Source organism: Rhineura floridana, chromosome 7 (genome assembly GCF_030035675.1).
Source record: "Rhineura floridana isolate rRhiFlo1 chromosome 7, rRhiFlo1.hap2, whole genome shotgun sequence".
In the NCBI taxonomy this organism is placed as follows: domain Eukaryota; kingdom Metazoa; phylum Chordata; class Lepidosauria; order Squamata; family Rhineuridae; genus Rhineura; species Rhineura floridana.
The window spans coordinates 93,078,638-93,105,774 of record NC_084486.1 but is presented as its reverse complement, the minus strand read 5'-3'; the positions used below and the strand labels follow the sequence as shown (position 1 = coordinate 93,105,774).

At 44.0% G+C, this 27,137-nt stretch overlaps 1 protein-coding gene across 2 annotated transcripts in view; it reads right to left on the bottom strand.

Annotated features, from left to right (window-relative positions):
* The window catches only part of VPS8 (VPS8 subunit of CORVET complex), a 154,033-nt gene extending 142,030 nt beyond the window's left edge, over positions 1–12,003 (bottom strand). For both annotated transcript variants that reach the window (XM_061636517.1, XM_061636518.1), the window contains exons 1-5: positions 11,865–12,003; positions 9,196–9,438; positions 6,971–7,039; positions 6,062–6,192; positions 2,077–2,170 (exon numbers count right to left, since the gene is read on the bottom strand). In XM_061636517.1, the coding sequence (XP_061492501.1) occupies positions 2,077–2,170; positions 6,062–6,192; positions 6,971–7,039; positions 9,196–9,357 (456 nt within the window). In that variant the 5' untranslated portion in view covers positions 9,358–9,438; positions 11,865–12,003. The remainder of the gene's footprint in view (positions 1–2,076; positions 2,171–6,061; positions 6,193–6,970; positions 7,040–9,195; positions 9,439–11,864) is intronic.
* Positions 12,004–27,137: the final 15,134 nt, after the last annotated feature.

The window sequence follows — 27,137 nt, the reverse complement described above, 5'->3', positions numbered from 1 at the left end:
AAAATTATCCAAGCCATTGATAACTTTATCTCTAATATCTTCATTAATTTCTTCAGAGATAACGTTAAATTCCAAACAGTAGATTTTATTTCTAATATCCATAAACTCCAGATCTTTTTCCAATTCCACATTTGTTCCAATCTCCAGGGCTTGTATCTTCCCTTTATTTTTTCTTTTCTCATCTCTGATCTCATTCTCCTCTCTCACAGGATCCCCTATTTCTTTAAACTCCTGCGTCATTTTGCTCAGTTCAATTTTCAGCTCCTTACTGCCCCGTCGCAGGGTTTGTTTCGTTATCTCAATCTCATCCATTATTTTCTGAAACATAATTACTTCCAGATTCTCAGCCACTTTCTTGATTGCCATTTTTAAAACCACGAAAACAAAGCAAAACAAAAATAAAGAAGAACCACTTCTTATTTCAGCAACAATTGGGTTAATATTCCAGGCTTGATGACATCACAGTATAAACAGAGCAGCCTGCCTTATCTCTCTATGTTCAAGAATACAAAACAAATTTAGTTCCCAGCATCAAAACAGTTAGTGGCGTCGTGAAGAAGCAGATTCGTCAAAATAAAATAAAAGAGAATAGTCCCAGACAATATAATGTTCTAAAGTTCATATTTTTTATTTTTTTCTCCTCGGAATAGAAATCCCTCTTCTGTTTATATCTTTAGAATGCACTTCCAGGACAGCTTTTTGCAATAGAAACAGAGATAAGCTGTTAATTTCGTGAATAACAGAGAAGAGTTATAGCTCCCCCAGAAGTTCTTTAAAGCTGATTCATTTGACAAATCTCTTTTTGCTGCAACAATTTAAACCAAGTAAAAAAAAAAATAGAAAGAAGGGTGCTTGCCTGTTAGTCCGTTTTCTCTTTGAAGAAAAGATAAACGTATTGCATTAATCAGATAGAGCTTGTTCGGAAGTCCGTCCGGCATTGCTGGCTGGACCTTTTCTCATAAATTAATGAAATCCAGTCCTCCCAACAAAAACAGGCTTTTGAGGTTGATCTCTACGTTTCTCCCTGCCCGGGAGAAATTTCATCAGTCAAAAAAAAATGTTCTGACTGATTTATATCTGAATAAGCTTCTTCTGAGGCGGGAGCCCGTCTCAAAAGCAGGCACAAGCGAAGTCACCCTTCCCGGAAGTCTCTGCAGAATAGTTTCCAATGGACATGAGGAGTGTCTCAGTTTGCACAAGATAAAAGAGTTGAGGTGAAATATATTCTAGCAAATTTCTAGGTGTGCTCTATGTTTTTAATTGACCATGCCCACCTTTCCTCAAGTGAAGTGGTTTAAGCATAGCAGGCTGGAAACACGCATCTTGGGCAGGAAAAGTTTGGTTTTTTCCAACAGCTAGATTCATTGCTTAAGTAGCAACATATTGTAATCAGTCTGATTTTACATCAAACTTCAGTTTCAGATTCAACTGCTCATGCACCCAAAATAGAAATGGAACATAACCTCCAGTTTGAAACACAAAAGGCTGTCATCACCATCATATGACATTGACCAATAAAAAGGCTTTGAAATTAATACAAATAAATTTGACACAGATTTCTAGGATGAATAATGAGAAAAATATAATTGTCTAGGTTAGATTCTCTGTAGAAACAGTAGTAACACAGGGAAGGAGCAAAGTAAGACAAACATACAAAAATGTAATTCTCCATCTTTGGAGATTGCAAGTGTTGCCACCACTCATTATATGCTCAGAGGCACACATTACCAAATTCTTCTAAGCTACACAGGACAGCCAATCCAACTGTGAAAGACCAACCCAAATTGTGTTTGCATTTTGCCAAATTTGTAGGGCAGTACAATATCTCAGAGAGGAGGTCAGCTCCCCTGCTCCCCTGGTGCATTCACTATAGCTGCCCAATTTCCTTGCTTTTTAAAGTTTGATAGAAATATCTGTTGGCTACAGGTACGTTCTTAAACCGCAAGGCTTTTTGCCTATGAGTGAATACCAAGCTTATGCTCCCCGCTGAACTGTTGTCCCTCGTTGCTTGTGTACTGCCTAAAGTATATCATTCATCTACCACAATGGAGAAGCCAAAGGAGAAAAAGTGCTTACTGCTGCAGATACAATTTGTGCAGAAATTCCTTTCAAAAGCGACAGACGTATTACAGAGCCATGGATAGAGAAAGAATCACGAAGTTTCTTCTTCCTTTGTAAAGTAAAGACATCTATCAGAATATAACAGTACTTTATTCTACATGTCTGTCTAACCATGAAGGTACATGCTCCAACATTTTGATACAGAGCTACTGAAGTGGTTTTTTTTAAATCATTCAAACTAGACAAAAGATTTAAGAGCTCAATCCTTTACTGAAGAACTGCTAGCTGAGCGGCTAAAGCAGGGGTCGCCAACCGATCACTGGCGGGTGCCATGGCAACCGGAAATGCCTTTGGTGGCACCTCCAGCAGATAGACCGGAATCTGAGATTTCATTTTTTTTTAAAAGTAAGTCTTTAGCCCTCCTAGAAAGAAAGGTATGGAGCAAAATCTCAGGGCTGGCCCCAGGCATGCCAGGGCCCAGGGGCACCAGTCTGTCCCGGGCCCCGGCACTCCCTTTCCGCAATTTGTGGCAGGATCACTGCTGCAGATTGCAGGGCGGGAGCTTCGGAACCCCTGCTATTCCCTCGCTCAACCTACCTTTCTTGGCTGTGTTTTGCATCTGCGTGAGCAGGGCTACCCTTAACCAACATGGCGGTCGAGGTTTCCCTAAGGGGCTGAAGCCTCTGCCGTCATCTTAGCTGATGACAGGGATGCACGCGCGTAGCACAGCAGAGACTTCAGTCCCTTAGGGAAACCTCGACCACCATCTTGGTTAAGGGCAGCCCTGTGTGTGCTGCGCATGCAGACACAAAACACAGCTGAGAAAGATAGGTTGAACAAGGGAATGGCGAGGGCTCCGAAGCTCCTGTCCTGAGATCAGCAGCAGCGATCCTGCCGTGAATCACGGAAGGGGAGCGGAGGGGCCCCTCAGGGGCCCCTGTAGCCCTAGGGGTGCTTGGCCAGGGCCTCACCTGGCCACCCTTTGGAGTCGGTCCTGCAAAACGTGCAGGTACCCTTCTAAGCAATTTCTATGAGATGAGCCAGCCTGGGTGCTCCTGACTGTCAGTGTTATTAGCCAATAAGTGAAGTCAGAACCATGATTAATAAGTGAGTTGTTTGGACATGACACAATAGGAATCCCTGAGGTCCTAAACAGCTGCTGTTTCACCATCTCTTTTAGTGCACTTTTCCTGCTTCTGTCTTTTTTTCTAGTCCTTAGAATCTCCATAGTTTGCCCTTCCTTTTTCCCTAGCAACCAGGATACATCTTTCCTGTGCTAGGATCACCTGAGATCAGGTAATAAGAACATAAGAACATAAGAAGAGCCTGCTGGATCAGGCCAGTGGCCCATCTAGTCCAGCATCCTGTTCTCACAGTGGCCAACCAGGTGCCTGGGGAAAGCCCGCAAGCAGGACCCGAGTGCAAGAACACTCTCCCCTCCTGAGGCTTCTGGCAACTGGTTTTCAGAAGCATGCTGCCTCTGACTAGGGTGGCACAGCACAGCCATCACGGCTAGTAGCCATTGATAGCCCTGTCCTCCATGAATTTGTCTAATCTTCTTTTAAAGCTGTCCAAGCTGGTGGCCATTACTGCATCTTGTGGGAGCAAATTCCATAGTTTAACTATGCGCTGAGTAAAGAAGTACTTCCTTTTGTCTGTCCTGAATCTTCCAACATTCAGCTTCTTTGAATGTCCACGAGTTCTAGTATTATGAGAGAGGGAGAAGAACTTTTCTCTATCCACTTTCTCAATGCCATGCCTAGAAATTATTTTCTGCAAATACTACTACATGATAAGTGTAGATGAATGTTAAGCAAACCCCCTCCATGCAAAAGGCAAATGTGAAAACTTTGCAAAGAGGCTTAGGCATGTCTCCTGTTTTGCAGGTGCTAAAGACCAGGGGACTCATTAAGAACTCACTGTATAGTTAACTTACAGTAAATTGGCATACATGTCTACTCAGAAGTAAGCCTCTTTGTGTTCAGTGGGACTTACTTCTAGGTAAATAGGTACAGGATGACAGCCTAGGTTTTGGTTTAGGTTTGGCATTAAGGAAAAACATTCTTATGCTTTTAATAGCTGTATGGCAGGCAGAAATGTAATAGGTCAAGCATTTTCTAGAATGGAAATACAACTATGGGAAAAGCTTCACCATAACTACTCTCTAATTTTGTGTTATGCCATGCACCCACAGCAGCCATTTTGTAACTTGTGCCCCTAGCACACTCTCAAAATTTGAAATGTGGCCCTCTGGTCCAAAAAGGTTGGCGACCCCTGGGCTAAAGGATTTTGGCTATGCCAGCAGAACCCCAGATACACCACTGCCATATCAATGCCACCACAACAGATACACCAGTGACACACTGAAGATACACCAGCATAAACATCTGTCAGCAGAGCTGTTGCCCCAGGGAGGATATGTTGATAGGACAGTTGAAACAGAGTGGAGTTGGGAGCAGAACATGGGTGGCTCAGGAGAGGAGCACACTCATGCCATATCCTACACCCCCGTAGTCAGTCGCCACAGCTCCTGTCCCATGGTGTAGTGCAAACTCCCATCCCCTGCTTCCCAATCCCCTGCCCGGTGGGGTGAGCTACTGGAGACTGCTAGTGATATCTGTCTTTGGCTGCCCTTGTTGCGTGTCCTGGACCCTCCCCTTGACTGCTTAGCAAAAGTATTTTCCTCCTCGAGTGGGTCTTGAACCATTGCTAGGAGGACTACTGGTGTGGACTTTCTGGGGGCATCCTGCCCAGGAAGCTATATGGATGCTGTGCTGTGTGCTTATGAGGAGCACAAGAGGATTCAAACCCCTGCCTGTAGGGATGCCTAGAAACTGGCAGTAGCAGAACTGTTGCTGCCTGAGCCTCTGGGGCTGATGGAGTGAGGGAATTGGGGTTATGTCTCCATCATTACTATTCATTGGCTTCCTCTGTGTGGAGGCACTGGCAATCCCAGATTGTTGAGAACAGGCAGCATTTCCAGGGATGCTGGGGGATGAATGTTGCTTTTCAATCATTTTTGCATTTTCTGTTTGTATGTTTTTCCCCTCCTGGGTTACACATGCTCTGGACACAGGAGCCATTTCACTGACAGAGCAGCAGCAGCATATTTCCAGACACAGCATTATGTGACTATTGATTTGATTTGCCCAACTCCAAGCAAAACCCACTTGTTATTTAAATAAATCTCTTTGCCAAGTCAAGGAGAAGTACATAAAATAATTGCAGGAAGACCATTTCAGAGTTACATCAAAGCACCAGGCAAATTAAAAGATCTGCTACATTGACAGAAGTCTTACCATACCATACTCTGAAATTAGTATGGGGGGGAGCAATATGTCAAACACAAAAAGTTTAAGCTTGAGTGTGGTATAAGAGAATCACCAATTGGTCGAGAGCTTTAGAAGAAAAATGACATGACCACTTACAAATAACAATGACATTTGTTTAAGTAATTAGATTGGATTCATTTATAAAAAGAACTAATCTGAGTCTAATTATTAATATGAAGACTTGACACTTAAAGTTACAAGTTTGGCCCTCTCAGGCTGCAAGTTAGATCATCTCACCTTCAACAATGGAAAAGTAAAGAACTTGGCTAGAGCAAGAGAATGAAGCCTGATAAATAGCTCCAACTTGAAACACAGAAACGTCTATCTTATGGAGATGGATGACCAAGATGTAAAGATGCTGAAGTAGCAGATCTTGTGACTTCCCATATTCCTGTACTCAAGGAAAAGCTATTGCTTAATTAATTAAGAATAGAGGGGGACTGTGCTGAACTCTTCTACACCATGAAGTTTCTTATCTATCTAGCCTTGCTTGCTACCAACAGCATTTTTTAAAAATTACACTTATGATTCTATGGTTCATAATCACTGAATCCAAAATCAGTGCCAGTAAACCACAGATTTAACATGCTCACTTTTTTACACTAAAAAGGGTCTCTAAAGACTAACACAAAGCTGCCACATACAGGCGTTTGCCAACAAACAGTTACCTTTTCAGGTGTGTCCTATCTCCACTGTCAGAGCTTGCTACAGATGAAGTATCATATGAATGAGTGTCAATGTTATCAATATTTAGAAGAGAAGGATCCTCAAGAACAAATGGCTCTTCTTCATCATCAGTCTAAAAAGCAATAGAAATACATAACCTGCCAACCATTCTATATTCAACCTTCCAATATAATACTGGTAGTTAACAGCAGCACTGCCTGGGTTTTCTAGACACAGATTAGGCATGGTATTAGACAGGGCAGAAAGACTTTGCTCTGAATAAAATACTATTGGTGGATACAGAAAGTCAAACAGACACAGAAAAGAGCATGCAATGCTGATTAAACAGCTTTACCTGTTTTTAGAGGAGCAAGGTCTCATCTTGGTCTCATCAAGGGACATTCTTTTCCATCAAGTGTTTTCCACCTGCCTTGCCCCATCCCTTTGCCTGGATCTTATAAGGAGGAGCTGCAGACTGACAGGTGCTGCTGCATGGGTAAGACTGTGCTGGGACCATCGAGGGGCATGCAAGTCCACCTGCTTTGCCCCCTCACCCCTGCTCTTAGTGACATTTTTCTGGGGACTGTCCTTTAGCAGGAAGATGAATGCTTTTGGTTTTTAGTTGTTGTTGCTTTTTAGAAATGCTAGGACTTTGTTGGGTTGAATTTTTGTAAATTGCATTATTTTTATTTGTATTTTGTATTTGTGTTTTTCTATTTGTGTGTAAGCCACCTTGGGGGCCTTTTTGGCCAAAAGGCGGCCTAGAAATAAACCATAACAACATTTTCCAAAGTAGCCTGAGGGCACTGTCATGTCGTAAGAAGTGGATCTATAAGCAACTTGTACATTTGCTTTTTGCTCTTCTGGCATAGCGAGCAAAGAGGGATTTTGTTCTGCCCTGCTCAACTCACCTCATTTAAAATACTTTCCAGTGTTGGTGGAGTATCAACCTGAGGAATATCAAACTCCTTGTCATCTATCTATATCAAGAAAAGAAACATTTGTAAGCTTCATCATAAAGATGATGGCTGACCACTTTTGACAATGAAATGCTTCCTGCTCCCAATCACTTTTGTCTTGGGTACTCTTTTCTGAAAATTAGTGCTTTCTAAATGAAAGTTTCGGTTGGCAGCTACTGCACACACACAAAAATATTAAAAATGAGGAATATGAACAAGGTAATTATCCAGGCTGTAATGAAACAAACATTTAAATTATATGTAAATACCAGAGGTAGGCAACAAAAAACCCACAGACCACAAACACCACATAAAACCCAGGACTGTGGGGCAGTCAAAACACTGAAGCCTGAAGTTAAGAACCAGAAAGAGGAGGGCCTTGTCTATCTCACCCCTCAGCTAGGGCAGGATGGAGCTTTAGGGAGTTGCACCGTCTATCTCCACTACTCAACCACACCACAATTCAGAATACTACAAAAGAACTGCCACTCCATTTTGCTAGAAGCACTTTCAAATGTTTGTGGCCAAGACACACGTCAGAGTGCCCCTAAGTGCTACACATGGAGGGATATGAAGGGACAAAGGCTGCAGCTAAAACAGAAGTGGGGAACCTTTTTGGCTTTGCAGGCCAGATCTGTTTCAGGATCTAGCTTCACAGGCCAAATTTGACAAGTGGGCAGGATTGCTCACTTGTTAATCACCTGATGTCAGGTGATGGGGGACTTTAAAGTCCTGAAGTCAGGACTGCAAAGCACCATGTGCAGCCAATCCAGCAGACGTTGGCTGTACCACCCATCAGCTGATAAGCAGTATACCCAAAACTTGTTACCCCTGGACAATGCACATTCAGGAGAGCACTTTAAGTCTCCCAGTCATGCATTGGGAGTTGCGTCTTTTCCAGTCCCACACTTGATGTCACATGTCATGGCAGGTGAGCATTGGTTTGAGTAACACAACCCTGCAGGCCACTTTTATCCTGCTGGCTGAAGGATCCCCATCCATGAGCTAGAATATTTGGGGATATGTCCAGTGCTGCCTTCCGGTGTTTCAGTTGATTTATTCTTTTAATTTATTTAAATGAGAGTTGGTTTAGTTCACTGAAAGCCACTTTGGGAACTGTTTTGACTGACAGCAGCCTATACATACAATAAATATTGGTCCACCCAAAATATCTTTCCCCAGAATGAATAGCCCAAATCTATACTTCCTATTAGCTTTAAGGACATTTTAATTACTTAGGGTTTTCCCCATTTTTCTTTCAAGTTAGGATAGTAGAAACTCCAAGTAGCAGACTGAATAGACATTTGGCTCTTCCCTATGAAACAAAAGTTAATCCCTGCACTTATTCACCTTCCTCCACATTATAATTGGGGGGGGGGAGAGTCCCACTGCACTAGCGCTAGCCCTTGCCCTGGCACTATTATTTAGTTGAATACTGCCCTAATACTATATTTGTATCTATTAGGAAAGCCTCTGATACCAAACAGTATTCATATCCAGCACAACATCCCATACTGTTCCAAGGGTCCCTCTAGCTTCAAGAATAACATATGGTGTGTGTTGGGGGGCGAGCACAAAAAGTTGCAGCAGGAGTGAGGAGACAGGAAAGTTCTGTTACACGAGTCTAGTTGTGACTTGACAAGTCAAGTTTCTCTGGAACCAACCCACTCCAAATACATACGTCAAACAAAGATGATCCAATCCAAACATCTGAAGATCAGAAATAAAAGTCCTAATAATTTTGTATATATGTATAAATGGGTTGTCAATGTCATTTAAATTTTATATATATATATTTCTATTCCGCCTTTCCTCCAATGAGCTCAAGGTGGCATACATGGTTCTCCTCCCTTACAACAACCCTGTGAAAAAGGTTGGGCTGAGAGACAGTGACTGGCCCAGGTTCACCCAGCAAGCTTCATGGCAGAATGGGGATTTGAACTCTGGTCCTAGCTTGACACTCTAGTCTAACCACTACATCACACTGGCTCATGAACTTGGAACGAGCACTAATAACAAATAAAAATTGATCCCAATGAGCTAACAATATAAAAGCAGGCAGTAAAACATAAAAATGCATATAGTAAAGAAGTCAGCTGTGAAACATCCAGGGCAGCCTCACAACCAGAACGAAGCTGCTTCTTTTTCAAAACAAAAGAAAGAGACCTAGTTCTTACCAGCTCACTCTTCGAGTCTAACTCTCTACTCAATTCAGTCACAGACAGCTTGGGGGAAGGTGCTTCCTGGTACAAGGGCTGTTGACTCGATTCATCTATCCCAAAGCAAGGACCTTGATCTGGGTCAAGGTTTTGACTCTCCATCTTCAGTTCATCTTCCATCTTTCCTGTTCCCAGCTCTCAAAACGCAGCCACTTGATAGGAGTGAAATTTAAAGTACATCTGCCTCTAGAGCCCAAGGACCTATAATTGACATGGAGTGGTTCACATGCTACATTTACAATAGTGATACATAGAAATCATTTGAGAAAGCCTGCAGTGGTGGGCAATATTCAGACAGCAAGGAAATGAGCAGCAGTTCATGACTAAGAACTCCTATTTAAACCTGAGAGTCAGAATATTTCCACACAGCAGCTTCACTTCTGCGCTGAAGCAAAAAATATGAAAATAAAAGTGGCTGTGTGTTATCCTAACACAGACATGCATTGACATCCAGAAATCAGCTGTGCAGACCAACACAAGCCATCCGCCTCTGAAACTTCTGTGTGTTTGGATTAAAATTTTCCATCATTCATTCCTCTCCCCAGACCATGTTGTCTGGGGCTGAAGGGAATTGTAGTCTGGAGGGCACTATGCTTGTTTAATTATTTAAGCTATTTTTATACCAGAATTTCTAAGTAGTGTACATAAACATTTAAAAGCATACAATAGCTAAGATCAATAATAATTAATCATAAAAACAAAAAATATAAAAATAGGTTAGGGCAAAGCTGTTCCAGATATTGCTGGACTTCAGCTCCCATCATCCCTGATCGTTGGCCATGCTGGTTAGGACTGCTGGGAGTGCAACATCATCTAGGGAAGTGGTTCTCAAACTTTTCCCCCCATGGACCACTTGAAAATTGCCGATAGTCTTGGTGGAGCCACTTAATTATTTTGCCTGTTGTAGAAACTGTAATGCCCCATACTAGATGTTATATTAAATTTAATTGTATTTTTATTGCTTTTTATTTCTTATATTGTGTTTTACTGTATTTCAATTTATATTCCACAGAATTCAACATTGTAATACAATATAAATATAAGAAATAAAAGCAGCAATAAAATATAATTAAATATCAATGTAAATATTTAATATGGATATGCCATGGACCACCTGAATGAAGCTCGTGGGCCCAGTTTGGGAACCTCTGATCTACGGAATCCACAGGCTCCCTACCCCTCTGTTACTGTAGTAGTCTTTCAATTGGTCTCCTACAAAAGCATCCTGATATATTCCAAAATTCCCCTATTGCCTCAAAAACTACCCAAATCTAATGTCCCACATCATCTAATGATGATGATGATCTAAAATCTAATGTCATCCTCCCTAAGGGCAATTCTCATCCCACAGTGTCACCGTTCTACCTAATTCCACCAACCCCATTCCACTTCATCTACTCTTCATTATTTGAAGATTGGTTATATATGAACAGTTGAATATAGGACAGGCCTCAGCTGTGAACAAAAGAAGCTACCTTATACTAAGTCAGACCATTGGTCCATCTAGCTCAGTACTGTCGACAATGACTGGCAGCTGCTCTCCAAGGTTTCAGGCAGAGGTCTCTCCCAGCACTATCTGGAGATGCTGGGATTGAACCCGTAACCCTCTGCATGCAAAGCCGACACTCTACCACTGAGCTACAGCCCTTTCCCTAATTCAGATTTATTATATTAGCTTTTATGGTCTTAGATGCATCTCTTGCCATTTAGATCACAAACCACTTTGGGGGTCCTTGTTAAGGCCAAAAGATGGGATATAAATTTCATAAATAAATAAACATTATTTTGTCCTACTCTAGACATTCCTCTCCAACAGCCATCAACAAACTAGCACCATGAGATGTTGCCCTACATCACCCACTAGCTAGAGGTTGCCCACAGTGGAAACTCCAGGGCCTTACAGTTAAACATATGGCTTCCCTACTCTGTCATTTGCTTCCAAGTTCAGTATCAGCTCAGAAGCCTGCCCACTCAGTCATTAAATCAGGAATAGCAACCTGTCATCTCGCCCGACGTTTTTACAATTACAGTTCCCATCGTCCCTGACCATTAGTCATCTCACTGGGGCTTATAGAAGTTGCAGTCCAACAGCATCTAGACATCCACTGGATCTCCACCCTTGCTTTAGACGTGAAACCATCCAGTCTGCTTCCAAGCAGTCCTGACGTTGTGCCATTTACTATCTTATCCCAAAGTAAATATAAGAACCTGGGTGCCTTCACCATAATGCCAACTCGGTGAATCAGGAGGAAGGACACTGATGCTCCGTAGTCGGTAGTAAGGGGGAAAGGCAACAAGTATCTGAGAATACCACAGATACACACACACACCAAGGTGTCAATTATGGGGTACCCAAAAGGCTGGCAGAGGAGGAGGAGTCTGCGACGTTCAACTCACGGCACGAAGCTCCTGGGTAAGGAGTAATCTGTGACGCCACAACACAGAAAAACATTTAGGCATTTTAGAACTGGCTGAAACTAGCATGCCAAATGAGGGCTAGCAACAGGGGGCTGTCTCTTCTGACCCCACTGAGAGAAGGGCTATACCTATGCAGTACCTGCCTGCTGTCGCTCCAGCTGAAAAGGAAACACGTGAATGAAACAGAAGAAGAAAGGAACAAAGCTCACCAGTCCGCATCCTCGGGGGCTCCCTCGCAACGCTAACAATTCAGCCACTGTCACACCCCCAATCTTATCAGCTCAACCATTTCCTTCCGCCCTAGCCAGCACAGCTTCTCCGCCCGGCGTCTCTTTCGAGGGACCGCCCAGGTTTGGGTTATCTGGGCTTCCATTTCACAGCGCCCCCTTCTGGCGCCTACGAAAGATGAAATTGATGTAGCGTGACATTGCTGTAGTTCAGTAGGACTGAAGTGTCGGTGGGGGGGAAGTGTTAAAACTGTTGCTCCGTTCAACAATCTCACATATTTGAAGAGCACACTTTATGTAATAGTGCATTTTTAAAAGTCAGTGATTCAAGGTTCTGACAGAACTGCAACATTTAACTGGTGAATCTGTTAGATCAATGAAAAAAACCATTTAGGCTGTAAACCTCACCTGAATAAACCCCATTGAAAACAACTGCTCTTACTTCTTAGTAAATATGTATAAAGATTTCCGTAACTAAGCAGCTGATTTGTAGATTTAACTACACAGTCAAAAATTTAATAAAAGTGCTTATAAAATATCAGATAGCAAGTACCATGTTGAAATGGGTGTTTCCCCTTCTCTCACACACAGAAGGAATGCCTTTTCTAAGATAACAGGTATGCATTTATTTATTTAAAATATTTCTATCCCGCCCTGCTACCCTATAATAGGGTTACTCAGGGCGGCTTACAAAAATAAAATCAAACACGTACATAATAAAATTGTAAACAATAAAATCGCAAAAACATTAAAATAAATTAAAATACATAAAGTACAATTAAAATACATAAAATACTATATTTTATATATAGTATTAATGTACTATATATATATTATATATATATCTAAGAGAGCTGCCTGTGGTCTCCTCTGCATGGCTGGAGTGAAAGACGTTAGATTGACAGGTATGCGGGAGACAGCTTTTTCAGTTATGGCTCCAAGCTTTGGAACACCCTACCCCAAGAAATCCACTCTGCTCCCTCCCTGATGGTTTTCCAGAGACTTTTGAAAATGATCTTGGGGACTGAAGGTAGAGCCTGACACTGATTTTATGGTTTTATGCCTTCTATGTTAAATTTTACCCTTGTAGGGACTACAACCATAAAACCATGTCAGAACAAGCACTTTGAATTGGGCCCAGAAGCAAATTGGGAGCCAGTGGAGATCATAAAGCACAGGGTGATATGCTCCCTGCGCCGTGCTCCAGTTAACATTATCTAAAAACAAATAACTTGGGGTGGCAGCATAAGGGGATTTAAAACCGCTTATGCTGGAATGACGGGCTAATAGTTGGGGAAGGGCTGTAGCTAGGGTTGCCAAATCTCTGGGGTTATGACATGTATGGCCATGTATACATAGAAGTTATGGAGTTCAGAGGCTGCAGGAACTTGGCACACCCGTGGAGACTGTTGTACATGGCACATCTCATCTTCTGGGCATCCTCTCCTAACAGTGGGAACACGCACAGCTTGTTCCCCTGCTCCTTAATATTTATGAGTCCAACAACATAGTCATTATACATCAGAATTACAACTGCATGTCAGTAAAAACCAACTCCAGATATAAAAATATAAAATAAGAATATATCACATTTTGGAAAAATTAACAAACGAGCAAAACTACCAACAAAAAATGTTACTAAAAATTATCATAGTTGATTGCTAAAAACTAGTCTTCATAAACATGTTTCATATGTTTGCTTTCTAAAATAACCTGTAACCTACACTCCCTTATACTTTAATATAAAGTATTATATTAAATCCAGGATGAAGCCCTTCCTAAGGAAAAAGCCATTGGAGGAGGGGAAGAAGAAAATGGTGAGGAAGATGAAGCAGGTATGTGGCTCTACTTAGTGGCATAGCTAACATCACTCATAGTTTAAAAATTCTCCTTGTGCAAGAGCTCGTGATAAAACATCTGCTTCCCATGCAGAAGGTCGCAGATTCAATCACCAGCATCTCCAGGCAGGAATGCCTGTCTGACACCCTGAAGAGCCACTGCCAGTCAGTGTAAACAATACAGAGCTGAATGGACCATTGGTCTTATTCAGTGTAAAGCAACTTGTTATGTCAGTCTGTTCCTGCCTATGGCACAGTAGTACATGCAGCAGGAAACATGCATTTTGATATGAAAGGATAGAGAAATGTCATAGGGGATCTTGCCAGTCCCCATCACAGTGAATGGGTTGGCCCCTTCCGTGGCTGTCTCATGGGGGCATTGTTGCCATATCAACATGCAAGTGACTGAAATAAACTGAAATAAACAGGATTGTGTCCTTTTACCCAGGTCAGGAAGAACATAAGAAGACCCCTGCTGCATTAGGCCAAAGACCCACCTAGTCCAGCATTCTGTTCTCACAGTGGCCAACCAGATGCCTATAGGAAGCCCATAAGCAGGACATGAGTGTGACAGCAATCTCCCCACTTGCAGTTCCCAGCAACAGTGGAGGCAAAACAGAGCCATCATGGCTAGTCGACAACACTGATATACACAAATGTGTTTAATCCTCTTTTTTTGAAGACATTCATGCTGGTGGCCATCAGCACATCTTGTGGGGGCAAATTCCACAGTTTATCTTTTGAAGAAGTCAGGCTTGAATCTTCCCAGGCCAGAGTTTAGACAAAAAGCTGATGCTTCAGCAATGAAGCAACTCAAGCTGGGGATTTATACAGGGCTGAAGGCTCCACTCCTTCCTGGCTCTAAGTCAGGCTCTGATACATGCAGGTGCTTCCATGCACATCCTGAGTAACCTCACATGAAGCTAGTTGTGAGCCAGCCAGGCACCCAGGCAGCTGGTGTAAAGATACCCAGTGGGCAGGCATGTCTAAATCCAGTAGATCTTCAGGGTCACTGGTAGTGTGGAGATATGCTGATAGGGAGGGTGTTTCCTGTTTCCTCTGCTTGTTCTTGGAGCGTGAGGAGACCTCAGTTTCAAGGTCTGGGCACAGCTGAAGCCTAACAGGGCTGAACTAGGGTTGCCAGGCTCAGGGCCTGAGACTGATCCTGTATCTTTAGGAGAAGAGAAAGTCAGCCAAGTGCAGGTGTTCTTGCAACACCGTAATGGGAAAAACCACAAGGTGGAATTCTCCCTTCCCCCTGCACAACTTTTAAAGATACAGAAGACCTCTTGGAGGCTGGGCTTGGCAACCAAGAGGTCTTCTGTATCTTTAAAAGTTGTGCAGGTGGAAGGGAGGATTCCACCTTGTGGTTTTTCCCATTACAGTGTTGCAAGAACACCTGCACTTGGCTGACTTTCTCTTCTCCTAAAGATACAGGATCAGTCTCAGGCCCTGAGCCTGGCAACCCTAGGCTAAACACTAGCAGCGAAGCTGGTGATATAACTCCACTCTGCACTTTTTGGAGTGGTGCTTTTTTCTCCACTGGGATACTCCTTAGTATCTTATATTCTAAGGCAGCCTTTCCCCACCAGTGTGCCTCCAGATGTTGTTGGACCACAACTCCCATCTTTCCTGACCATTGGCAATGCTGGCTGAGGCTGATGGGAGTTGTGGTCCAACAACATCTGGAGGCACACTGGTTGGGAAAGGCTGTTCTAAGGAGTATACAAGATACCAACTATGATAAGGGGGCCAACCAAAATCTCTTACCTGGGATTAATTAACGTTGAACTCATTGGGTCTTACTTGTTAGTAGACATACATGGGATTATGCAATGTCAATTATGATGGTACAGCCTAATTAGGAAATTGCTACTCCCTTCCAAATGTGGAGTAGTTCATTCTCTTTTGTATATAAATAATGTGCATCAAAGCACAGATCAAATTAGTTGAATGAGATGCTACAGTTTATGCTTGAAAAGATGCAACTGGATCAGACAGACACCTCTTTACACTCTTTATGTGGAGAATGCATCCTGAGATCAGGCAGGCATCTTGTGGTTGTGAACACACTAGTCACTAGATCAGAATGTTTCCATTAGCCACGGAGGAGGAACAGGTCAATCTGCCAATCAGTTGCAAATTCTCTTTGAAGCTGATTTTTTTTTAATGCACTCAAGCTTCTCCCATCAGGTTTTACAGTAAAAAGGGACACGATTGACTAGCATTGTGTCCCTAATGGAAAAAGATAATATTGATATTGTAAACAACATACAGTCCTTACAACAGAATATTTCCTTGGCCATTACATGCATCCAAATGCAGAACTAGGCCCATACAGTGGCTTTGGAACTTATTCACATGACAGATAGTGGGCTTATACCCAGGGAAATTAGGTCCCTAATTTGACATCAGGTTTCCAAGGGAGAAAGAAAATTGGAAGATTGGTCGAGCCTTGTCAATGCCACATATGATAAGCAAAATAATCAACTAAGATTGTTTATTGTAATGATAGAAGCGGCTGAAATCATTACTGTTTATCCTGTAATTCCATTGGGAATCACTGTAGATCAAGACTTAGTTCTTTATGCCCAGGAATTTCACCAGTGGGCTATAGTTAAGCATGCAAGAAGGGTAACAATTAATGTTAAAGGATGTCAACATCATAAAGACTTAGGATTTGTTTGTGAAGATGATAGTTTGGAATCCCATCAAGATTGCTTTTCTCTCAGAATGATTAATGTATCTTATTGCTCTTTCATGCGAAGAAATGAATGAAGTTCAGCCATTGTATATTCTGGATATGGGTGTGTGTGCCTTAGCACGTTTTGTGATTATGTTGTTATTGATAAGTATTACATACAACCTATGCTAAGATATATTAATAGATGCTTCTGTGGTATTGAGGAAATAGTAGGATGTGATTTTTCATTTAAGGTCCCAGTATGGGTCATTCAGAGAATATTAGTTAATCCAAATTTGCTTCAACACCTCAGACCCATTGCATTAGGTTATGGCCTTGCTGATCTTCAACAGTTACTTTCCCACCCTATGTTGCAGAAACAATTAGAAACAGTGAAACAAATGGGAGAGCAAGCCACACTCTAGATAACACACGATCCCCATGCCATCACCAATATAGCAGCCAAGATTAAACAGATAGGGACACATAAATGGTGGGTTCACTGCTTGGCTGGGGTGAAGGAGCTAAAGGAGGTTTAAACCATTTAATACACCCTATTGTGGTGAATCTAATGTTTCAAGTTTTTTTGGTCTTCGTCTTAATAGCCCTTGTAAGATGAAATCTGTCCCAAATGGCACAGCTACACCAGAGGGAAGTAAGCATTAGAGCCAAGGGCAAGACTAAGAAGTCTAAGGTGTGAAAAGACATCTGTATAAGTATGTACAGATGTTTTTCAACAGGGGGAGTGTTACAACTGCTTAGCTAACCCCATTTTGGTTCAAGTGGAACTCAGGAGGTGCAAGGCCAGGAACTAAAACTCCCACCCCACACCCCTCCCTTTTTATGGCTGGATATGCTTTCATGAAGTATTGTGCAAAGAACAAGGGCAGTTGTTGAGACACAAAATTAACTAAAAGCTACTGAATATATGTTATCTTCTCCTTGGCACAGTTCCCTCCTGTCTAGCAGAATAAGACCATGTAGGAAACAGTTAACTTTTGGAGCAGAAGCTGGTAGGAAGAGTTTAGCATGCATGAACTCTTCAAAGACCCAACATTTATATGTGCTGGTAACTAGGGACACTTTTCAGCATCGCCAGAGAGCAAGTTGGTGTGGTGGTTGCGGGGAGCAAAACTGGTAGAAGGATGACACCCATCTTCAAAACCTACCTCCTCAGCAAGGCCATGGTTTTCCCTTAGGAAGTCTTATGAGCATATGCCAAGAATCAGAATAGCAAGAGAAGCTCCTCTAGAATGCAACTGTCCCCCAGGGAGTAGGAGGCAGCTCTGCTTAGCAGCTAAGGAGGAGCTGAAGGGAGGTGGCTGCGGGTAGCAGGGGAGAGATTGAAGCAGTTGTGGAGAGGCAAATGCAAGTCAACCTGGCTTCTGAGTGAGAGGCAGAATTCTGGGGAGCTGCATTTTTGGTGAAAGCACAAATGCAGTTCACAAGTATATAAAGTGCAATTGATGAACCTGGATGGATATGAAGCTAAATATAAAAATAAATAATAATTTTATTTGTTGGTCGCCTATCTGTCCAGGTTAATGGACACTCTAGGCGACTTACAATAAAAAACAATACATCATATACAATATACAAAATAAAACACAGTCATAGTCAATTTAAAATCAGTTTCCAATTAAAACATCATAAAACTAACCCTCCCCAATCCCATAGGCCTGCCTGAATAGCCAGGTTTTTAAGGCTCAGCGAAAACCTGTCAGGGAGGGAGTATGTCGAAGATCAAGAGGAAGGGAGTTCCAGAGGGTGGGGGCCACAATCAAGAAAGCCCTCTCTCTGGTCCGCACCAGCCTAGCTATTTTAACCGGTGGGACCGAGAGAAGGTCTTGTGAGATCAGCTGCTTGGTGTTGGGATTCTTCCAAAATGATCTTTTTACTTCTCAAGGTACAGATAATATCTTGAAGTCAATATCGGAGGAAAATGTAATTTAAATTACTTGACATGTTTTCTCATTTTGAGCTCCATCCACATTCCTGTTCTCCTCCCTAGCTTCAGAGGACAACACAGAACCTCAAATACTTCTTGAACTTCACAGTATTCTTGGGTTTCCTACTTGTATCTTGTGACTTTCATTTCAGACTTGTTATATGGATAATCTCTATTGCAGTGTTGGAATTGTAAGGCACCGGTTGCTAGGCTGGAATTACAGCACCCTCCTTTTCTCATATATGCTTAATAGAATTTATTTTTATTGTTTAAAAAATTATATACTGCTTGAATGTAAAGATCTCTCAGTATTTCACAAAAAATTAAATTATCAACAAAAACAAGTAATTAAAAACATATTTAAAACAATTAAAACAGCTACTAACTAAATGTTTCTCCATTAGTCATGCTTTGTTCTTGTTTGTTAGAATAGAATGTATGTGAAGCTTAAACTACAGCTAGTGCAAAATGCAGCAGCCAGATTATTGACGCGGACCAGGCGGTCCGCACATATAACACCTGTTCTGGCTCGTTTGCACTGGCTACCTATTCGTTTCCGGGCCAAATTCAAAGTGCTAGTTTTGACTTATAAAGCCTTACACGGCGCGGGACCACAATACCTAGCGGAACGCCTCTCTCGATATGAACCTACCCGCTCACTACGTTCAACATCTAAGGCCCTCCTCCAAGTTCCGACTCACAGAGAGGCTCGGAGGGTCGTAACAAGATCTAGGGCCTCTTCAGTGGCGGCCCCCGAATTATGGAACAGTCTCCTCGATGAGGTGCGCCTGGCGCCTACACTTCTATCTTTTCGGCGCCAGGTTAAAACCTTTTTATTCTCCCAGGCATTTTAATTTTAATTTTAATTTAATTTGTAATTTAATCTATATCTTGTTTAATTGTTTATTATGTATGCTTTTACTGTTTTTATGTGATTTTACTGTAATTTTACTCTATGTTGTACACCGCCCAGAGAGCCTTTTGGCTGAGGGCGGTATAGAAATGGAATTAAATAAATAAATAAATCTTGTCAGGCGGCATAATTGGTGACTCTGGAGGCGCTCCTTCAGATAAACTGGGCCGAAACCATTTAGGGTTTTAAAGGTCAATACCAACACCTTGAATTGGGCCCGGTAGACAACTGGTAGCCAGTGAAGATCCATTAACACTGGAGTGATGTGATCACGGTGATAGCTGTGCTTGATCAAGCGCGCCACCGCATTCTGTACCAGCTGTAACTTCCGGACCGTTTTCAAGGGTAACCCCACGTAGAGCGCATTACAGTAGTCCAAGCGAGAGGAGACCAGGGCATGTATCACTTGTGGGAGCAGATGAACAGGAAGGTAGGGACGCAGCCTTTGTATCAGACGTAATTGATACCAAGGTGCCCGACTCACTGCTGACACCTGAGCCTCCATGGACAGCTGGGAGTCAAGAATGACCCCAAGGCTGCGGACCTGGTCTTTCAGGGGTAATCTCACCCCATTAAGCATCAGGTCTGTAATACCCTGCCTCCCTTTGTCTCCCACAAGCAACACCTCGGTCTTGTCAGGATTCAGCTTCAGTCTGTTCTCTCCCATCCATCCACTTACGGATTCCAGGCACTTGGACATGGTATCTACAGCCAACTCTGGTGAGGACTTAAATGAGAGATAGAGCTGAGTGTCATCCGCATATTGGTGACACTTCAGCCCAAAACTCCTGATGATGGCCCCCAGCGGTTTCACATAGTTGTTAAACAGCATGGGAGAGAGGATAGAGCCCTGTGGTACTCCACAATTAAGAGACCAAGGGTCTGAAACCTCATCTCCCAAAGCTACCCTCTGGTGCCTATTTGAGAGATAGGAATGGAACCACTGTAAAACAGTGCCCCCCCATTCCCAATCCCTCAAGGCGATCCAAAAGGATACCGTGGTCAATGGTATCGAAAGCCGCTGAGAGATCTAGGAGGATGAGGAAGGTATACTCCCCCCTATCCAGCACCCTCCTCATATCATCCACCAGAGCGACCAAGGCTGTTTCAGTTCCATGCCCAGTCCTGAAACCCGATTGGAATGGATCTAAATAATCCGTTTCCTCCAAGTGTGTCTGTAACTGTTTGGCCACCACTCGCTCAATCACCTTGCCCAAGAATGGTAAGTTAGATACTGGGCGGAAGTTATTCAGTTCTCGGGGATCCAAGGAGGGTTTTTGAAGATGGGCTTTATCACCGCTTCCTTGAGGGCTAATGGCATTGCACCCTCTTTCAAGGATGCATTTACCACTGCCTTGATCCCTTCGCTCAGACTCTCTTTACAGCTCATAATGAGCCATGAAGGGCAAGGATCAAACAGACAGGTGGTTGGCTTCACGGTACCAAGCACCTTGTCCACTTCTTCAGAGAGAAGAGGCTGAAACCGATCCCACCGGACCGGAATGCAACTGGCCGACCCTGGCCCACTACCTGTATCCACGGCGAGCGGAATCGTGCTCTTCAGGTGCTCGACTTTATCAGCAAAGTGTTTAGCAAAATTATCACAGGAGATTTTCGATTGCTCCATGGGTTCCTGAGCAACTGGACCGACCAGGCTTTGGACCACTTGGAACAATCTCCTGGGACAACACTCTGCTGATGCAATAGAGGCAGCAAAGAACTCCCTCTTTGTTGTCTTTATTGCCACTTGGTAGGCAGTGATTGCTGCTCTAACCAGTGTCCAATCGTCTTCAGTGCGAGATTTCTGCCACCGGCGCTCAAGTCGTCTCACCTCCTGCCTCAGACCCCGCAACCGTGGTGTATACCAGGGCGCTGTCTGAGTTCTATTCAGGGGGAGAGGACATTTCGGGGCCACCCGATCCAAAGCCCCAGTGATCTCCCGATTCCACTTCATCACCAGGGCTTTGACCGGGCGACCTTCAGTCAGCTCCAAATCACCCAGCACATTCAGGAATCCCTGAGGTTCCATCAGGCGTCTGGGGCGGACCATCTTAATAGGTCCTTGTCCCCTACGGAGGGTGTGTGGCATCGAGAGGTCTATATTCACCAGGTAGTGATCTGACCATGACACAGGGTTAGAAGAAACAACCCTCCCTTTCAGAACACTTCCCTCCCTTCCCGAGACAAACACAAGGTCAATAGCATGACCGGCTACATGGGTGGGCCCTGTATCACTGAGGTGCAGATCCCAAGAAGTCATGGTTTCAATGAAATCCCGAGGGGCTCCCATGAGGATAGACTCGGCGTGTACATTAAAATCCCCCACAACCAAAAGGTTGGGGGAACGTAACTGCATATCCGAGACCACCTCAAGCACCTCGGTCAGGGAGTCTGCTGTGCAGCGGGGTGGGCGGTACACAAGCAGAATCCCTAAACTGCCCGTTGGGCCCAACCTCCAGTACATGCAATCAACAAACTTGGTCTCATGGAGAGGAGGTCTGGCGAAAACCAGAGATCCCCGATAGATGACTGCCACACCCCCTCCCCGCCTACCAATCCTCGACTGCTGTGCGTACTGGAAACCCGCTGGACACATGGCCTCAAGTATTGGAGCTGAGGCCTCATCCAGCCAGGTCTCCGTAATACAAGCCAGGTCTGCGTTCTCATCCAATATCATGTCATGGATGAGTGCTGTTTTTTGTACCACAGACCTGGCGTTACACAACAGCAGTCGAAGGTTGGATGGAGTTCTGCATCCCCCAGTTATCTTCTGGTTGTGAACAGGTCTGGAATAGGGGATGGATATTATGCATCTATCCCTTGTTCCCCTATGCTGGCGTGGCCTGCCACTTGCGCCTCTCCAGGATCTGCCGCCCAGCCTTTCAATATCATGGCTCCCCACCCTTCTCACAGTATCCCCTCCCGGTCTACACATATCTCCCTCCCTGTTCGCCAGTCAGACAGGCCCTTGCCCCTACCTCTCACCTCCCACCACTCCTGGGCCTCCACCCCAAGAACCCCCCCTACCTCTCACCGCCCTACCTTAAAACAACCCCCCCAAAAGAGAAAGGGGGGGGGAAAAGCAACACACACAAAAACACCCAGGCCACCTCAGCCAGCCGGCTTATGTATCCCTCCAAAGAGGGACAGGTGGTAGCAATCAGTCACAGCTGGCTGGGTACCTGGGGCCTGGTCCTGTAGGATGCAGGTCTGCCAGGCAGAAGGCAGAGGTCCCACAGGGAAGGGTGGTGGAGGTGGTGATCCAGGAGGAGGAAGAGGAAGAGGAAGAGGAAGAGGAAGAGGAGGAGGAAGAGGAAGAGGAAGAGGAAGAGGAAGAGGAAGAGGAGGAGGAGGAGGAGGAGGAGGAGGAAGAGGAGGAGGAAGAGGAAGAGGAAGAGGAGGAGGAGGAGGAGGAGGAGGAGGAGGAGGAGGAGGAGGAGGAGGAGCAGCAGCAGCAGCAGCAGCAGCAGCAGCAGCAGCAGCAGCAGCAGCAGCAGCAGCAGCAGCAGCAGCAGCAGCAGCAGCAGCAGCAGCAGCAGCAGCAGCAGCAGCAGCAGCAGCAGCAGCAGCAGCAGGCTCTCCTTCCCTGGGCAGCGATGTTCTCCTCTTCCTGCAGGCACTGGGTCTCCCAGGCCACCTCAGCCAGCCGGCTTATGTATCCCTCCAAAGAGGGACAGGTGGTAGCAATCAGTCACAGCTGGCTGGGTACCTGGGGCCTGGTCCTGCAGGATGCGGGTCTGCCAGGCAGAAGGCAGAGGTCCCACAGGGAAGGGTGGTGGAGGTGGTGATCCAAGAGGAGCAGCAGCAGCAGCAGCAGGCTCTCCTTCCCTGGGCAGCGGTGTTCTCCTCTTCCTGCAGGCACTGGGTCTGAAGATATGAAGAGCAAACAGCGGCGGTGGCAGCAGCAGTAACAGCAGCAGCCAGAGTAGCATCTGCCCCACCTCGGCAGGATCTTCTCCTTGCTCCTCCGCCAGTTGGGGGCTCCCGGGTCAGCAAGGAGTGGTGGCTACACCAACTGGGAGGCCTGATAGAGGTGGCGGGAGCATCAGCAGCCCCAGTTCAGCCACGGCCAATCCGGGAGGGAGCACTGGTGGCACTGGAGGGGGGCTGGCGGCAGGCAGGAAGATGGAGACGGTGCTCAAGGGCTCTCTGCACAAATACACCAACCTCATCCAAGGCTGGCAAAGCAGGTACTTCATACTGCATGAAGAGGAAAACAAAAGGTCTCTCGTCTCTAAGTTACAAAATGGAGGACGGCGGTTTTGGGAGTCACGAAGATCAGGTCTTGAAAAAGCTGAAGAATAGCCAATTTGTGTCCTTTCAGATTGAGACTGTCTTACCTCTGGAGCAGAGCATATCTAGTATAAAAAGCCTGGCTGAATGCGGTTCTCTTATCATGACACATTTAAATGTTTTTTCTTTTCTTTTAATAATGTAATTTGTTATTTAATTTTGAGAATTGCATTATTGTATTGATGTATTATGATGTGTTGTTATATTTGTGTTTTTGTAAGCCGCCTTGAGGGCCTTTTGGCCATAAGGCGGGGTATAAATTTAATAAATAAATAAATACATAAAATAATCCCATTGTTCATTAGAAGTAGCCTGAGTTTTCTCAGGGTCAGCAAGAACATGCACGCACACACACACACACACAATCACCAGATGCCCAGATCCCTCCTTTGCAGGGGGGTGAGAAAGAAAAAGTATTTTAAAACTGAGGGTTGAATTTAGAGTAAAAAGGAAGGGGGGCGATGGTGATCTGAGCTCCAACACGTGTAGCCACACTCTCAAAGAACTCATCGAGGGACAGCAGGGACAGAACCAGGGAGAGAGTCTGGGTCTCAGTGCAAACCTTGAGACTAAGGGATTCCTTCCTGTTTTTGGTTCAGAGCTCTTACACATCACTTCAGCTGTATTCAACTGCTCACTCCGGGCCTAGGGCAGGTAATTTCTCCTACCTGTCACTCTTTATAGTAGGGTCACTTGATTTCTTTAGTTTAAAGTTATGAATGGGTTAGGATATTAATGATTAAGCTGCCACGCACCCAGTAATTTTGTAATGCTATTCTTCTCTTTCTCTGAATAAAATCAAGCTTTGCTTTATTTTAGTTTGGACCTGCACGCACGCACGCACGCACGCACGCACACACGCACACACGCACGCACACACGCACGCACACACGCACACACTTCAGGGCAAAGCACTTGTTTTATCCCTAGCAAAAGATCCCCCTCCTCTCAAGGAGGTGTGTTTCATGGGACATGTGGGTGGCAAGTTCACACACTCAGGTTCCCAAGAGCATGTGTTGTAACAATGCATTGGAACTGGGAGTGTGTTTCCACTCGTAGAGTTTTGAAAGAGTTTTGAATGGAGAAAATGGAAAAAGTTTTGGGATCCCTGTGGACTTTCTAGTGGTAGACCTTGTTTGCACAAATAAATGCTCATAATTTCTCTGCAGTTAAACATCCCATGGTTTTCTATTGCCAGAAAGCTCTAAATTGTAGATGTGGGGGAATTTCTTTATTAAAACAGTAATCAGATACAAATATTGTTAAACAGAAAAACACCAGAAAATGCATGAATCATGTAAATGCTTGCAAGAACTGATAATAGTATTGATAATAGCAACTCATTGCCACAAGAGGCAAAAGTGTGTTTCACATAGTGGTGGTTTGTCTTTCTCACAGACAGCCACATTGCCAATCTGCATGAGCCACTATATTAAAATGCAAGACAGCCTTTGTGAATTCTTTCGATCCTTAATAAGGATAGAAAATTAATTCCAGTGACAAAACTAACGTTGTATGAGTTTAGTCATAACAGTTCTGTTGTGAAAGCCATATTGGAGTCCACTATGGCTGCAACAAATTTATGGTTTGTTCATGATTAAATATCAAAAAGGATTGCAAAACTGTTACATCAGCTCTGTTCTGTTCCAGATTGCCTTGACATGAAAACTTCTAATCCAGAGTGTCAATAAGCAGACAGGGCTGACTCAAGACATTTTGCTGCCTGTGGCATAGGACAAGATGGTGACCCCCCCTCCCTCATCCATTTCATGTATAGAAGCTTGGCTAGACTGGCAGTTGAATCTTATTTCAACAATGATAACAGAATTGCATCCTTCAGTACACCTGAGGGCAGTAGACTAGTTTAAGGGGTGCATAACAAGCCTATGGCTAACATAGCTCTTATTTCCAAAAGAGAGGAATGGCCAGGGGACTGCAGCTGTTGCCTCCTCAACCCCATTTGCCACCTGAGGCAATGGCCTCACTCTGCCTAATGGTAGAGCTGGAGACATGCACTTATTGCCCTTAAGCAAATATTACAATGGAGCCAATAGCACTTGAGACCAGTGAAGCATGGAAGGCACAACTCAGGATTTACAAAATGTTTCATATGTCTCAGAGCATATTCACAGCCAACAATTAACCAATGTACATCTGATGGAATTGTGAAAATAAATGTGAGATACATTTAGCCATTTTACACACCAACAACCATACTGATTGTAAAGACATTTGCACAATGTAGAAAATGACTTTACAACAACAAAGAACACTCTAGGACAACAAATGGAGATCTGCTCCAGCAGCTTCCTTGAGATTATTTGCACGATATGCACAATCTTCTAATCGAAGAATCTGCAAAGTGTTTTCACTTGAAGCAGCCAATGCAATGCACTCCAAATAGTTTAAACAGTACAGAACATACCTTGATAGGAGTGATAACTACAGTACGGCCCCACTCATATGGCAATTTACATTCCAGACCCCTGCCTAAAAGCAAAACCCGCCGAAAAGCAGAACTCCATCAATAAAATGGTGCCCGGCGCCCAAAAAATGCCATAAAAGCGGAACAAGCACTGTATGAGTGGGGCCTTACTCTAATTGAAAGCCACCGTATTAGCGGAACGTTGAAAAGTGGGCTGCCAAAAAGCAGGGTCCTACTGTAATGGGAAAAGCACTAATGCTTATTCACGGCATTTCTTTGGGTTTAATTATTCTTGAAAGCAACAGCTATGCGACTGGAAGATTGGTAACAACCTTGTTTTGGACTGCAAGTGCCGTGATCCCTGACAATTGGCCCTAATTGCCAGCATTGATGGGAGCTAGCATTCCGAGGGCATAAATTTAGGGAAGGTGACTGTAAACAAAGGATTGTATTTAGCTAAATCCTACTCGGAGCAGACCCATTGAGATTAATGTGCATAGGTTAGTTGTGTCTATTAACTTAAATGGGTCTACTCTGAGTAGGACTAGCATTGAATACCACACAAATTATGGCTACAAGCCTTACATACTTCCTCCAGGATTGGAGACATGCCTTAAAATACCAGTTTCTGGGGAACAACAGGAGAGAGCTATTGTGCTCATATCTTGCTTGTCGGCTTTCCATATGCATGTAAGTTGGTCACTGTGAGAAACAGGATGCTGGACTAAATAGGCCTTTGATCTAGGGTTGCCAGGTTCCTGGCCTGAGGCTGATCCTGTATCTTTAGCAGAAAAGAAAGTCAGCCAAGTGCAGGTGTTCTTGCAACACTGTAATGAGAAAAACCACAAGGTGGAATTCTCCTTTCCCCCTGCACAACTTTTAAAGTTACAGAAGACCTCTTGGAGGCTGGGCCTGGCAACCAAAAGGTCTTCTGTATCTGACTTTCTCTTCTCCTAAAGATACAGGATCAGTCTCAGGCCATGAACCTGGCAACCCTACTTTGATCTGATGCTGGACTAGAGGCCCACAGAGCTCTTCATCTGTTCATATCCTCAGATGCGTTGTCTAAAATAGTACTAAGCCTACAACCAGATTAGCAACATGATTTTCCTAACATTTGTAATTAAAAAAAATTGTAGCCCACCACTACCTGAG